The following is a 15,961-nucleotide window of genomic DNA, read 5'->3' as shown; positions in this document are numbered from 1 at the left end:
TGTGTAGGTATAGTGTGTCTACAATCATCTTGAGTAATATAAAGACAACATTTTTTTTTTAATTTCCTGATTTTAAAATCCAAATCCCTCCCATTTTGAGCCCACCACAAAGTGACGTAGGAGTGCAGTTTCCCCACCCACCAAATTAATTGACAACCTCTGTGTTTGTGTGAACTTTATAACGACATTGTGTGTGATTCATCGTTGCAGAAAGGCTTGAATTAACTCCACAACAAGTACATCAAATAATCATTGGGAAAGTTCTTACTGTAGTATTTCTCACAAATGTTACGTGAGATCTGCTTCCTTTATATCTGTCACTGTGCTGTTTATCTGATGCAGTTGAGGTGGAGATTGAGGCACACTCATTAGAGAGAACAAGCATTCAATGCACAGGCCACAAAAACAGCTACAAATTTCAATATTCTGAATGGTATAATAAAGAATCTGATGGGTGTTTTGAGCTGAAACTTTACAGACACATTCTGAAAAAGTCTTGGAAAAGGGGTAAAATAAGTGCCCTTTAACTAACATCAACTAATGGACCATTGTTTTAAAGTGTTACCAGATATACAAAGTTAATTTTATTTGTCTTAATTTTGTTTCATGTGTGTTAAAGAGCCCATATTGTACATGAAATAGGGTCATATTTTGGTTGTAAGGGTCTCCAACAACAGTCTAATATGCATGCAAGGTCAAAAAACACTTTCATGGTCTTATAATCTGCATTTATTTTTAACTAATTATCCCAGCGACTCCCATATGAATCGTTCAGCGATTCATTTGTTCCCAAACCCCTCCTCAGCGCGAAGCTAATCTGCGCTGATTGGACCGATGACAACCTGCTGCAATTGGTCGACACTGACAGCCTTCAGCACGAGACAGAGTGAAATGCCCAGCAGATAATCAACAATATAAAAGTAGTCAGAGTGCATACACGCTTCATAGTGTGAGGTGTGGATTTTGGCTGCCAGTGGGTGACACAACACACACACACACACACACACACACATTACCCTCCTCCTCAGAGGACACAACACAGGCCTAGAGCGCCAGTTAAGCTTGCTGGGTGCAATTTAGACAAATCACCTCGAACCTGAGCTGAACTATTTTGAAACTTGACCGTTGCATGCGTGTAGGAACAGCTGACGGTCCGTAAACAAAGCGGCACGCGCCGCGTTTTCAATGTGGCTTTACACGCGATATGAGAATATAAAGAGTTAACCTGATACAGTACACGCGGTTACAAGTAACAAAACACAACTAAATACATAATTTGCAAGCTAGAGTAAAGGAGGCAACAATTTTAATCGCACATACTTACACTTGTGAAATGGAGGAAGAAACTGATCCATGATGCACTGATCCATGTTCTGACAGTCTTTACTGATCCTTCCTTTAATAAATGGCAGATGAAGTCTTCTTTGTAAGCATGTAGTTTCCAGAAGCACTCGAACTGCTCAAGGCTGGGCTATAATGCTGAGCTTTCATCTTTGGGTAGACTGTCAATAATATCCATCTGCACAGCGTGACTTCATTCGACCGGTGTCTGTGTGTGTGGGGCTTTTTTTCTGTTAGTGGGCGGGGCTGCAGGTTTCAAATCTCCTGGGTTTGCGTGCGCAACTACTGGGCGAGGCATGTGTTTTGTAGTCCCGTCATCACGAAACACCTAATAACTCGTTATCAAGACGACTCATTTGAAGCACTATGAGTCGACTCTTTTATAGATGAATCAATAGTTTTAAACACTTACAGATTTAAGCCTTAGCTGAATATTTCACTTCACTTAGAGCTGTGTTACACACTACATGGAAGGGCATTTTCAAAAACCCACAATATGGGCTCTTTAAATTTAATTTTAAAAAATCATATTAAGTGCTTGTTAAATTTACTTACCCTTCAGTTGGTTCTGAAATGCTCTCATTAAGAATGAGAATGTGTCGGGCATCTTAACCTTGTTTTTCTTTTCTTCTCTCCGTCCCCCAGTTAAAAGCCGCAAGCCGTCTCTGGGTGATCTTATTCTGAGGCACACCAACAGTCCTACGAGAGCTCGCCATGCAGCTCAGCTAGCTTTGGCCCACGTGAGGGATGGAGGACAGTCTCTGCACAGTGCTTTGTTTCGGGGCAGCGCAGCCAGTGGAGCTTCAGGGCTGGAGAAGCAGGCAGAGGCGCTGAGGGTGAAAAACGCAGTCTACTGTGCTGTCATTTTCTCTGAGTTTCTCAAAGAGCTAGCAGCTCTAGCACAGGAGCACGCCGTAGCTCTACCCTTCCCACCTAGTCAAGGCACAGAGGAATAACAACAAGGCCTAAAGTTTCCTTTATACTTTATCCACTGTTCCTGGCACTGAGCTGTAGATGAAAATATCCCTAAGGTTTTCCTTTTTAGGGATTTAAGGCACTCAAAGAGACAGGAAAAAAATCAGTTGCTCGTAAAGGTGAAGAGAGCTCATCTCTTGTTAATAGTCTCATGTTCATAATGTAATTTTTTTTTAATTGTACAGAACCATTTATTCATTAAGCTTTAGGAAATTGTGCATATAAATCTTGTATATAGTCTATATAAAAATATCTATGTGTATAACGACTTTTGTACACTCAGAGAGACTTGCATCCTTTAAGCTGGAGGAATTTGGCCGTAAACTTGCACTCCCTGTGTTTCTCTGTCACTTCAGAGACTAGCTAAAGTAGATTCACTACACATGGTTCTTTTAAACTTTTACGGGTGCGAAAGTGCCATTTACATTTTTAGCAACGGTTATTTTGTCTTTTATAGAAAATTAGGTCTGTAGGAACACCGGAGTATATCACAAATAATCATCTGACCTTTTTTAAAGGACAAGATGTCAGATACTGTTTACCAATCCCATGCTGGGCAGTAAATCCCAAGCATCGCAGCAGGGTTTGCCCTGTTATGAGACACCTCTGAAAAATCAACACAATATATGTCAAAATACCCAACAAGTTCTGCCAATTTGTTGCTTGAATCTGTTAACCCAACAGTTAGTCCATAAAGAGAGGAGGGAGTTCATTTCTCTAACCATCATCCCAATGGAAGCCTGACGAATTTAGCAAGGAAAGACTTTTAGTTTTTATTCTCTCGTTGTGTTGCAGCAGTGAGGTTTAGGGAAATGCGAATGGTACATTCACTCAGCATGATATTACATATCGTCTTCATTTTCTGCAAAGGCACTGATATTAATTATTATTTTGTTCTGCACGTAAAGATCTCCTCCTGTACTGAATGTTGGCATCCCTTTTGGCGTCTAACTAGGTGCTAATGTCTTAAATTTTTGACTGGGATGAGCAGAGGAAGCTTGTTTAATAATTACCTGTCCCTTTAAGGAGTGAGTGAAGTTATGTGAATCATAAGCCATCTTAGTGTTGAAACAAAGTGATGTTTGTTCTGTTCATTTTTGCATTTTGTTAGTGTTATGGCGCATGAGTGAAATCAGCCATAATGATTGATTATTTTTATTTTATTTTTTAAATTGTTCATTGCCAAAATACTTTAGACACTTTAATTTTCGGAATGAAAGCTAAGAACATGCTTGTGCATTTTGAGTGTTTTTAATTAAGCAAGTTTTATTATTATTTTCCAGTATTGCTTTTACCCCTTGTTCCCAAATGTGTCTTATATATATAAAAAAAGTCCTGAAATCATCCATCCAAGAGCTCTTTAATCATGCACAGACCATATGTGCATTACCTCAGATACTTAAAGGGATTGTTTAAAAAAGAAAAATTGCTTTGAGTTTACTCACCAACAGGCCATCCATGATGTTAGGGACTTTTTTTTAAGGGAAACATAACATAAAAACTTTAGCTGAACCTGCGATGCTTGTTGATTTATATTATGTTTGTTTTGTGTCAAAAATATAGTCAAAAACTAAATGAATACATCTATCTACTGATAATACATTGAAGTCTTATGAAGCATTATGATTGTTCTGGTAATAAGATAAATAATGTTCCGTTTCACTACATAATACATCAATGTATTGTCAGGAGCAGCAGGTATTCATTTTGGGGTTGGTAGCCATTGACTTGCATTTTATAAATCACCAAAGACCACATTTTCAACTAAAAATCTTCATTAATGTAAGAAAATTGATCATCCTACGTCTTTGATGGCTAGAAGTTGAGCAAATCAACAGCAAATTTTCACTATTGTGCAAACTATCTCCTTTTTTCATGTCATTTTTAATAATTCTGTCCAATCAAATATCATTTAAGGCATTATTTTTGATATGTAAAAGCAGACAATGTATTGAAAGTCAGTTATACATGATTTTTCTAGCTGCTGAATTGTCAATCCATCCATTTCCCCCCTTATCCAACCGTCCACACACCATATGTGGGACATTTAACCTGATGGTTGTCTTTTTTATTTTTGATTAAGTTGATATCTGGAATGTTTGGCATGCAAATTGAATATTTAGGATAATGGTTGACCATGAAAACATGCTCTAATGTCTGTGTGGGTGAGAAAGATGAAAATGGAAGGATAAAGGGCAAGAGATCGAATGATGTAACGGTACATATGTGTTAGTGTTCAGTCATCTCTATGGAGACAGCAGTTAATACAGTTTCTAAGTTAGAAATCAAATAGACCAATAGAGTTTATGTGTGTATTAGATACCAATGCACATCAAACAGCCATCGTTTCCAGGATGTAATATATGCTTGAAGTGGTGCAGAAAGCATGTTTTTCTTTGTATACATGTTTAGTATGATTTTGAGAAATCAGGAGCTCATTGATTATGTATGCTTGCTATTGGAAAGTTTTTGTTTGATCCGTTTGCATTGCACAGTTGTTTTATCTGTAATTGGTGTCTTCTTTTCCCCCCCCTCCCCCCTGTTCATTTATACGAATGAAACGTTGACAAGGCCTTTTTGCGGCTTGTTATCTATGCAAACTGGTTTCTGAGTAAGCAAAGATGGTTCACTTTTTGGGGACAAACACAAAGTAAATTTACAATCTGGAAGCCCACTTCAATAATCTACCGGACTGTGTGCTAACTCATGCAAAACTACGAATGTTATCGAAATATTTTTCTATATTTAAAATGGAGTGGAACCAAATCAATGATAAAGTCCTTCAATGACAAATACTCACTGAAAGGGAATGTTTTTATTAATTTATAAATGTTTTACCTGGCAATACTTGTGGCTTTTTGGTGTTTATTTCTGGGGAAATCCTCTGATTGTGTAAGATGTGGTTGATTGCAAATACATTAGATATAATTATCAAATGCCTAGATTAACAAACGCCTAGAAATTTCTCCAATCCTCTGCTTGGACCTAAGAAGAATATTTGGTTTTGTATAAATCTGGCCTTTAAAAATAAATCACACTAATTTCAAATGGTTGCTGTACAGACTGGTTTAAGGCTACAGAACAAACAAACAAACAAAAAAATAGATGAAACCTTTAATGTTATTTTGAGATATCATTGACCCAGTTTAAGCCTCTGTGCTCAATACTGGGATTCTGTTTCTTTCCAGTTTCTAGTTTCTCTTTCTCATTTTTTGATAGAAGTCTGACTCCTCTTCTCTAGAGAAAGGCTCAGAGACAGGAATGCTGCGATAGGGAAGAAACTCTTCATGTCTGTGTCAAGTTGCCATTATAGGAGATCCAAAGATTCTAACCCCAAGCTTTGCTCTGTGTCTTATTTTTCATACATTACCCATTTATAACAAACTTTTATATATTTAATTGTTGATTCTTTAAACCACAACCATATTTTTTGATGGACATTATATATCTAAAAGTCCAGGGGCAGGAAAATCTAATGTTTATCAACACTTTTGATCATAGGACAGTTTTTGAGCAAAAAATTAAAAAAATATAACGATTACTGAAGGATCATTAACTAAAGACTGTACGGGGCACATTAAGTGGAGATCGGTATTGGAGAACAATTTATAAACGCTTGATTGATTTATTTCAGAAATTGTTCAAAATTTTAAGTTATATTATGCTCAACCCAGGCTCATTCTGATTACATGCCCCATATACATGCTTTTCAGATCTCAAATTTGTCTCGCGAGTGCCATTCGCCTGCGAGTACCAAATCCGCTAGAGGCCACTGTTGACTAACTGATTCACTGATGACCAACCAAATGATCGCCCTACCCTCCTCCTTCCCTAAACCCAACCAATAGTGTTTTAAAAAGCACTAGTTGACCTGCCCATCCCCTTCCCTAAACCCAACCAACAGTTGGGTTTAGGCAAAAGGCAATCTAGATAAAGAAAAGCCCCTGATTTTACCACATTTTCAAGTTTGACCACATTCTCACTCTGTTATTTACTTGTGTAATTTTTTTAGCTTTGTTTTAGTCTTACCTGCTTTCTGGAACTGTTCTTCACCGGACTCGAGCCCGGTTGTCACGGTCAACTCCGCCCTGCATCTCAAGTCCGCTGAAGTACATGTCGAGCTACTGAACAAACTGGTAACAGCGGAAAAGCTGTCCATACGGAGGTAAGCCGTCAGCTGGTAAGCGAGAAAAAGAACGGCATCATACCTCCCCGTAGCATTCGTTTTAAAGATTAAATGCAGCCATACGGAGCTCTGGCTACATAATTCGTGATCTCCAGAAATGTATATAGTGCTACGTTTTCAGAATGAGCCTATGTTGATTATGCTAGTAGAACAATGTTTTATGAAATGACTAAAGCACATCTGCGTCCACAAGACATCAGTAGTCTGCTGTGAAATTAATCCGAAATTGTTTTTTTTTTTTTCCAGTCTCTTAATTGGTTAACTGACAGTTTCTAAGCTACAACATTGTTGTAAAAGATTATTCAGAGATTTTCAATCAGGTTTACATCAGGACTCTGGGCACTTTTCAACATTTTCTGCTTCAACGAACTGCATTTCCCATATTGCTGTGTGACAAGGGTCATAGTTATGCATGATAAGTGTTGTCTGATTGGGCTGAACACAGAGAAAATTCAACATTTGCATTCATGTAGCTCATAAGATACTTAATTCCTGCCACACTTTTCACTAAATTCAGAACACACTTGGGTTTACCCAGTTTAACAAACATATTAACAACATTAAACTTTAAACAGTAGTGGAAATAATCTTTGTGGTGTTCATGTACTCTACATACTACATTCATCCAAGCATGGTGATGAAAGAAGGCAAACTAATTTGAATTACTAAACAGCCAACCATGACTGTGACTAAAGTTATACAATAATAATTACCACCGTAGCTTCATTAAGGGATAAATTGAGGCAAAGGAGTTTTTTTCCTCAAAGATGTTGTAAACTGACCTTGATCTGAATTTAATCGTTGTGCCTTTACAGCTTCCACTCTCGAACACATTCAGTTTTATGAATCAATGAGCATGCATTATAGAAGTCACCATTTATATAAACACTCCAGTGTGATGCATTACATTTTATTAAATGTGCTCACTGATCATCAAAGATGTGCATTTTGCCTTTTCAGATGTTTTGTAATTTAACTAATCTATTCATAAATGTTCTATTCATTTTTATAACCGTTTTAATACTTAAGATGGCCTTTGGACACGACACTTCTCTATCATTTTCAGCTCAGCTGTAGGACCTATCTCAAGATAGACCTTCATTTAATATTATTCAAGTGTTCATTAATGCAATACCCTGACTTTAGATCTTCCTGTGGTGCCTATGCAAGCACATGAAGCAATTTCATATCAATATCTCCCTTAGATCAGTTCTATTCTGGACTTTGACAGTCTGGGCTGCATACATCAGATGTCTTGATTAGTTAAATGCATGAAGAGTACACTTTGATTTATCTACAGCCGGTGCTCGCTCCTCAAACCCCCACATGATTGCCATTGCGTTGATTAGATGTGACTCATGAAGTTGGTTATCCAATAGCTGAAAATGATCATGTCAGATCAGCATGGTTCGAAATTATCAGGCGAGAATTGTTTTTGATATCTGACAGCATTTGCAATATTTTGTTTAATTAGAAACTACATATTATGTGTAGAAATTTGCATTATTAGATATTAATGCACAGCCGAGGGTGTCAAATACACTCACTTTATTAAGTACACCTGTCCAACGGCTTTTTAAAGCAAATTTCTAATCAGCCTATCACGTGGCAGCAATGCATTTAGGCATGTAGACATGGTGAAGACGATTTGCTGCAGTTCAAACCGAGCATCAGAATGAGAAAGAAAGGTGATTTAAGTGACTTTAAACGTGGCATGGTTGTTGGTGCCAGATGGGCTGGTCTGAGTATTTCAGAAACTGCTGATGTACAGGGATTTTCATGCACAACCATCTCTAGGGTTTACAGAGAATGGTCCGAAACAGAGAAATTATCCAGTCAGCGGCAATTCTGCGAACGCAAATGCCTTGTTGATGCCACAGGTCAGAGGAGAATGGCCAGACTGGTTCGAGCTGTAACTCCAATAACCCCTCGTAACGGTAACTCCAATAACCACTCGTTACAACTGAGATATGCAGAAGAGCATCTCTGAGCGCACAAGACATCGAACCTTGAGGTGGATGGTCTACAGCAGTAGAAGACCACACCGGGTGCCACTCCTGTCAGCTAAGAACAGGAAACTGAAGCTACAGTTCACACAGCCTCACCAAAATTGGAAAATAGAAGGCTGGAAAAACGTTGCCAGGTCTGATGAGTCTCGATTTCTGCTTCAACATATGGTTGGTAGGGTCAGAATTTGGCATCAACAACATGAAAGCATGGATCCATCCTGCCTTGCATCAACGGTTCAGGATGGTGGTGGTGGTGTAATGGTGTGGGTGATATTTTCTTGGCAAACTTTGGGCCTGTTAGATCCAAATGATCATCATGTCAACGCCACAGCCAACCTGAGTATTGTTGCTGACCATGTCCATCATACCTGCCAACACTGCCGTTTTTCACGGGAGTCTCTCGTATTTCAGACCCATCTCCCGCCGATCTCCCATATGGTTCTGCCTGCCAGAAAACTCCTGGTATTCCACCCCCCCCCCCCCCCCCCACCCCCAAAGCCAAAAAATCTGCAGCAACTGCGTGATGCTATAATGTCATGGACCAAAATCTATGAAAATATTTCCAGTACTTTGTTAATTCTATGTCATGAAGGATTAAGGCAGTTCATGAGGAAAAAGGGGTCCAACCCGGTAATAGTAAGATGTACCTAAAAAAGTGGCCGGTGAGTGTATTCTGAAATATTTCAAGACATTTGATTTTTGACCACAAAATGCTGTCCGACTTATTTTATCCCAAAGTTTTATTGGGTAATGTAACGAACAGATAGGTCTGGGCATGCGCACATCAGCATGTTTTTTTATTTATTTATTTTTTTGTGATGATACAATAATAATAAAAAAATTTAAATTACTGTTAAAGACGCTACATTAATGTTTAGGGTTGGGGTAGGTGTAGACGTTTATAAAACGCAATTTAATGCATAACTTAAGTAGAAGGAAAACTTTCGTTAACCGCAGTACTTATCAGCCAATCATAATAAAGTATTCAATAAAACTCTAATAATACTTTTTTACGCAGGTTGTGACTTCTCGACTATTTTAATAGCATGTTGTGAAAAATAAAGGTCTTAAAATGCACTGATCTTAATTTATACAATTTCAGACACCAAGGTTACTGGTAGTTAATTCAATTAGTTCGTACCGTTTCCTAGCAACAGAGGGACAGCTAACAAGAGCTAAAAAAACAGAAGAACTTGTGCTGGAAAGGAAGGAGGGCAGTGACAGAGGAGCAGGTGACAAACACTCAGGTAAGACCTTCAACTTTTATTCAGTTTTTATAAGTTTAGACCTGGTATTTTGTCTGGCGTGGTCGATTTTGTGTTGAACAGTGTTTCGAAATACTCAATACTCATGTTTCAGTGACCAATGACACGGTAAATTGTGCTAAAATAATATTAAAACTACTGAACATAGTTTTCAATGACTTTTAAAACGTTCAATGAGTAGATTTCTGAATTGTGTTACATTTCTGAGTTTATCATAATACGAAGTTGTGAAATACTCATATTGTTTTAGATTACGTTAGCGTTAGTGGTTTATTTGGTAGAGTTTTATTCTGAGTTGAATGATTTTACCTAAAACACCTATTAAATTTGATAAAGGTTAATTGTAAACAAACAAAACAAATGTTTAATTGCTTTTGTTCACTGTCCTTGTGCAAAGTCAATACACTGTTTATCATCAGCAAACCCTCATAGATAATGTAAGAAGTAATGTGAGAGGAGACCTACAGAAAAGACACAAGAGAACACTCAAACACATGCAGCATATCAAATGACTGCCTGCGTTGTTACCTTTATGCAAATTACTGTATTCACATTTGTAATTGAATGGTTTAAGCTTAACTTTCCAAAAAAGGTAGAATAAAGATATGCTTAGACAACATTAGCATGACTTTTTTCAAATATTAATAAAACACTAAAAATCATTTTAATGGAATAATTTCTTAAAACACTTTATCTTTGGTTTGTCAGATATGAAGCCAACAAAACTATCCTGAGAGAAATTTGCTGATTTGGCAAATGGAGGGACAGTGAACAGTCCCATATGTCATTATTTCAGATATTCTCCTGCTTGGCATTTCCTGCTGACACCTACTTTTCTCCATTCTTTTGTTTTGAGTCTCTCTCCAACAGGAACCATTTGGCCTAATCCCATAAATTGAAAATACCAATACACAGAGTAGGTGCAAAGAGTAAGAAAAAAAAAAAAAACCAAATATATATATATATATATATATATATATATATATATATATATATATATATATATATATATATATATATATATATATAATTCAATACCTTGGTGGACATTTTTCTTAAAGAGATGTCCTAAGTGTCACACTATGCTAACCTTAGGGTAAATTGTTTCACTTGCATAGTTTATACTGTAAGCAAATTTAGAAACCAGTTTTAACTCAGAGTATGGTGAGCTTAATGTGTTGCAATTTAAGAAAACACATGCAATTACAAATACGCCAGAAAATTAAGAAAAGATCTTCATCAGTTTGACCGCACACGTGCTGCAAATCCTCACAACGCAAACACATTCTTAGAAAACGTGCTGCATTTTCACACAACGTAAACAATTTACGAAAACGCACTGCATTTTCTCAAAACACAACGGAAATGTTTAAAGAGATCCTAAAATGTGACTGACTGGGCTATTTTTATGGTTATTTTGGCTTATAAATACTAAAAACTCAGGAATTGAGATATTAAAATAAACAAACAAAAACAACTTAACTTTTAAAGATAACCTACAATTTCACTGAGCAATAGTCATGGCATAGCGGCGGCTGTCATGGTTTTGGGTCCCCTTGAAACATTTCTGTTGTGTGTTCCGATCTTTTTGTGTTGTGAGAAAATGCAGCATGTTTTTGTAAATTGTTTGCGCTGTGAGAAAATACAGCGTGTTTTATTAATTGGTTTGCATTGTGGGAAAATGCAGTGCATTTTTTTAATGTGTATGCGTTTTGAGGATTTGCAGCAAGTGTGCTGTCAAACAGATGAAGATCTTCTCTTAATTTGCAGGTCTTTTTTGTAATTGCACGTGTTTTCTTAAATTGCAGCACGTTAAGCTTTCTCGGCCACCATATCACGGTTCGATTTCCGGTACATAATAAAAACCAACAGAGAAACTTTCTGGTAAGAAAAGGTTCAAGAAAATCTTGCTAGCATTGTTGACATGCAGTGCGATCAAGTCATTTTTTGTCAGAGCAAGGGAGTAATGTGCAGTTATATTTCAAATTTAAATTAAAGTCTAATGATAAATCTACACAAAATCTACAAAATAGTCAATAAAAATGGCCATACATGAATTTTTAATTTGATGCATAGAGTAATTGTACAAAAAAATTGTATTTTGTAAATTCAATGTGCATAGTTTTTAAATAGAATTTGTAAATAATAAATTAAAGTAAATGAATTTAAAATAATTAAGGGTCAATTCAGATACTTCATTCATTGTTCCTGATAATTTCTCACAGACATGCCCCTAATTAGAAACTTGGAACTCAAAGTAAAGTTTTTGACTTAACCATATGGTGGCGTACTTTGCTTTCAACTCACAAATACAAATTTCAGACATGATTTAAATGCACCTTATGAGGATGCACAAGAGCCATTATGTTAGATGATTGATGATTATGATTGATGTACGAAATGACATTAACTCTGGCTTTAAGAATGTACAGTGTGAAATGCCATCCTATGAATAAAGTGTTTTATTGTTAACCTCAGGTAAAGTATGAGTTGTGAAACAAAAGGCATTTCTTGTGTTTACCAGGGGGTTTAAAATGACCAAGATTGTTCTTCTGTTTCTTCTGTTTAACAAAGGATGAAATACTAAAGAATGCTGGGGTAAAAAACAGCCATTGACCTCCATAATATTTTTTGTTCCTACAATTAGGGGTGGACTTAACCAATAAGCGAAGTAAGCAGCCTCTTAGGGCCCCGGAGCATGCAAAGAAGGCTATTAATCATGTAGCTCTTTTATACATTATACATTTTTATAAGATTTTAATGTTATTGCTTCTTTTCAAAACTAGGGGCCCCATGAATTATGGAACGTTCCTTTTGTACTGCATATGCAAATATTGAAATCTAACCACAAATATGGCTAATTAACTAGTACATGTTTGTAAAGTTGTTGTTTTTTTTGTGAATTTGTGTATTTAATTTTACATTAATTAAAACATTACATTACATTAATAAAGTTTCCAAATAAAAATATAACTTTTAATGTGCAGTTTATTTACAAAAACAAAACAAAGTGCCAAAACGAATCTACAGAGAGAAAAAAATATCTATAGAGAAAGATAATGTTTTGAGTTCAACCCTTGGGCCCCCAAATCACTAAGTCTGCCCCTGCCTACAATGGATGTCAACAGCAGCTTTTTCCAGCATTTTTCAAAATATCTTGTTTTGTGTTCAACCGAAAAAAAAACATAACTAGTATAAAACCACTAAAAGGTAATGTATTTTTGGGTGAACTATTCCCATTCATCCCATGTAACAGTGCATAAGCCAAGGTTTATTCCATACTTTAAGCCTGGAGAGGTGTGATTGAGAAGAACGGCCTCCCTGATCTAAATCCGAGTGCGGTTTTGTTATTGGACCACTATGCTAATCACAGTTTGTCCATAACTAACACCATGTGCGAGCATAAGGGTGTCCATCAGTGCACATGGCACCAGGACATCCTAGGGCGGAGGTCAATGATCGACTTTGTGGTTGTATCATCTGATCTCCGACCGTATGTCTGGGACACTTGGGTAAAGAGAGGGGCAGAGCTGTCAACTGATCACCCCCTGGTGGTGAGTTGGATCCGCTGGCAAAGAGTAAAACTGGACAGACCTGGCAGGCCCCAGGATTTTGTGAGGGTCCTCTGGGAAAGTCTGGCTGAACCTCAAGTCACAGGGATTTTCAACTCTCACCTCCGGAAGAGCTTTGACCAGATCCCGAGGGAGACTGAAGACATGGAGACTGAGTGGTCCATGTTCTCCAACTCCATTGTTAACGCGGCCGTGAGGAGCTGTGGCTGTAAGGTCTGTGGTGCCTGTCGGGGCAGCAATCCATGAACCCGGTGGTGGACACCGGAAGTAAGGGATGCCGTCCAGCTGAAGAAGGAGTCCTACAGGGCCTGGTTGGCTTGCAGGACTCCCGAGGCAGCTGATGGGTACCGACAGGCCAAGCATGCTGCATCCCGGGCAGTTGCAGAAGCAAAAACTTGGGCCTGGGAAAAGTTCAGGGAGACCGTGGAGGAAGACTATTGGTCGGCCCCAAAGAGATTCTGGCAAACCGTCCGGCACCTCAGGAGGGGAAAGCAGCTCCACATCGATACTGTTTACAGCGGAAGTGGGGAGCTGTTGACCTTGACTGGGAATGTTTTTGGACTGTGGAAGGAATACTTTGAGGATCTCCTTAACCCCACCAACATGGGTTTCATTGAGGAAGCAGAGACTGGGAATGCAGGGATGGACTCACCCATCACCCAAGCTGAGGTCACTGAGGTAGTTTGCAAGCTCCGCAGTGGCAAAGCTGCGGGGGGTGGATGAGATTCCCCCCTCGGTATCTTAGGACTCTGGATGTTGTGGGGCTGTCTTGGCTGACACGTCTCTGCAATATTGCATAGAGGTCGGGGACAGTACCTCTGGACTGGGCAACTGGGGTGGTTGTCCCTATTTTTAAGAAGGGGGACCGGAGGGTGTGCTTCAACTATAGAGGGATCACACCCCTCAGCCTTCCGGGGAAAATCTATGCCAGGGTACTGGAGAGGAGGAACAATGCAGTTTTCGTCCAGGCTATGGTACACTGGACCAGCTCTATACCCTCAGTAGGGTGCTCGAGGGTTCATATGAATATGCCCAACCAGTCCACATTTGTTTTGTGGACTTGGAGAAGGCATTCGACTGTCCTTCGTGGCATTCTGTGGATGGTGCTCTTGGAGTATGGGGTCAGAGGCGCTCTGTTAAGGGCCGTCTCATCCCTTTTATGAACAGAGTAGGAGTCTGGTTTGCATTGCTGGCAATACGTCAGACTTGTTCCCAGTGCATGTTGGACTCCGGCAGGGCTGCCCTTTGTCACCAATTCTGTTCAGGCGGATTGGTGCAGCGGCAGCAGTAATGTAGTCAATGTAATGGTCAGTTGTGGTAAAGAAGGAGCTGAGCCGAAAGGCAAAACTCTCGATTTACCAGTCAATCAACGATCCTATTTTCACTTATGGTCATGAGCTTTGGGTCATGACAAAAGGACAAGATATCGGATACAAGCGGCCGAAATAAGTTTCCTTCGCAGGGTGGCAGGGCGCACCATTATGGATAGGGTTAGGAGCTCTGTCACCCGGGAGGAGCTTGGAGTAGAGCCGCTGCACCTCCACATCGAAAGAAGTCAGCTGAGGTGGCTCAGGCATCTGTTTTGGATGCCTCCTGGACGCCTACAGTACCTAGGGAGGTGTTCCAGGAATGTCCCACCGGGAGGAGGTCAGGCATGTCCCACCTCAGGGAAGACCCAGGACACGCTGGAGAGACATTGTCTCTCGGCTGGGCTGGGAACACCTCGGGAACCCCCCGGAGGAGCTGAAGGAAGTGTCTGGGGAGAGGGAAGTCTGGGGTTATCTCTTAAGACTGCTGCCCCGTGACCCGGCCCCGGAAAAGCTGTAGAAAATGAATGAAAAATTTATAAAGAAAGGCTTCTCATTTGTACATCAGAGCAATTTTTTTAGCTTTGCTTCTGCTAAATTACCTATAGACCTAAATTGGAGTACCAAACCTGAAACAAAAAGCTACAAAATTAGCTAAAATAATTGCCTGGGGGTTAGAATAATCTATTTTTAATCTATTTATTTTTAGTGTTTAGTGTTATGAGCAACTGCATTACATTAATCATGCATCTTAAGCACACACTGCTATCAAACAGTATATTCACTGCATGAATATTTAAGTCCTCTGTTAATAACCTAATTTGCTTTACTTGCAGTACCTCTGCCTCCCACCACACATCCACACTTTGGACTCGACTGCTTTAAACCTCATCATGAATTAGGTATATGAGCATTGTGCTGATGTGTAGCCTGATGTCACGCTGGGCCTGAAGGGGCCTGAAGAGCTCAGAAAGAAGCCTGCAGAGCGAGAATACAAGTGAGCAAAGGAGAGCAAGTGCACTTCTCAGGTTTTATGATGACATTTTTTTTCTTTTTAGTCTATCTTTTGCCTCCCACATATATGCTGTCCTCCTTCGTTCGCTGCTTGCCTCCCTGAATTTGAAATGCTAATAATCTTCTCAGCACTAGAAATATTCTGACTCTTTCTTCTATCTGCCTCTCCTTCTCCTCTGCTCACATTTGTCTGTCTGCCACACTTTCTCTGTGCGCTCTCCAGTAGTCTCTCTAGTCATTCCTCGGTTCCCTCGATCCCTGAGATCTGTCAGAGTTTCTCAGCTTTCCATCT

The 15,961-nt window shown here is 39.0% G+C and overlaps 1 protein-coding gene across 1 annotated transcript in view; it reads left to right on the top strand.

The window, feature by feature from the left end:
- fhip1b (FHF complex subunit HOOK interacting protein 1B) overlaps positions 1–5,163 on the top strand; it is a 36,815-nt gene extending 31,652 nt beyond the window's left edge. The window contains exon 13 of the mRNA XM_056465517.1: positions 1,987–5,163. Within this exon, the coding sequence (XP_056321492.1) occupies positions 1,987–2,297 (311 nt within the window). The 3' untranslated portion in view covers positions 2,298–5,163. The remainder of the gene's footprint in view (positions 1–1,986) is intronic.
- Positions 5,164–15,961: the final 10,798 nt, after the last annotated feature.

The sequence above is a fragment of the Danio aesculapii genome, chromosome 9 (assembly GCF_903798145.1).
Source record: "Danio aesculapii chromosome 9, fDanAes4.1, whole genome shotgun sequence".
Lineage (NCBI taxonomy): Eukaryota > Metazoa > Chordata > Actinopteri > Cypriniformes > Danionidae > Danio > Danio aesculapii.
The sequence above is the reverse complement of the archived record's forward strand: the minus strand, read 5'-3'. Positions and strand labels throughout refer to the sequence as shown.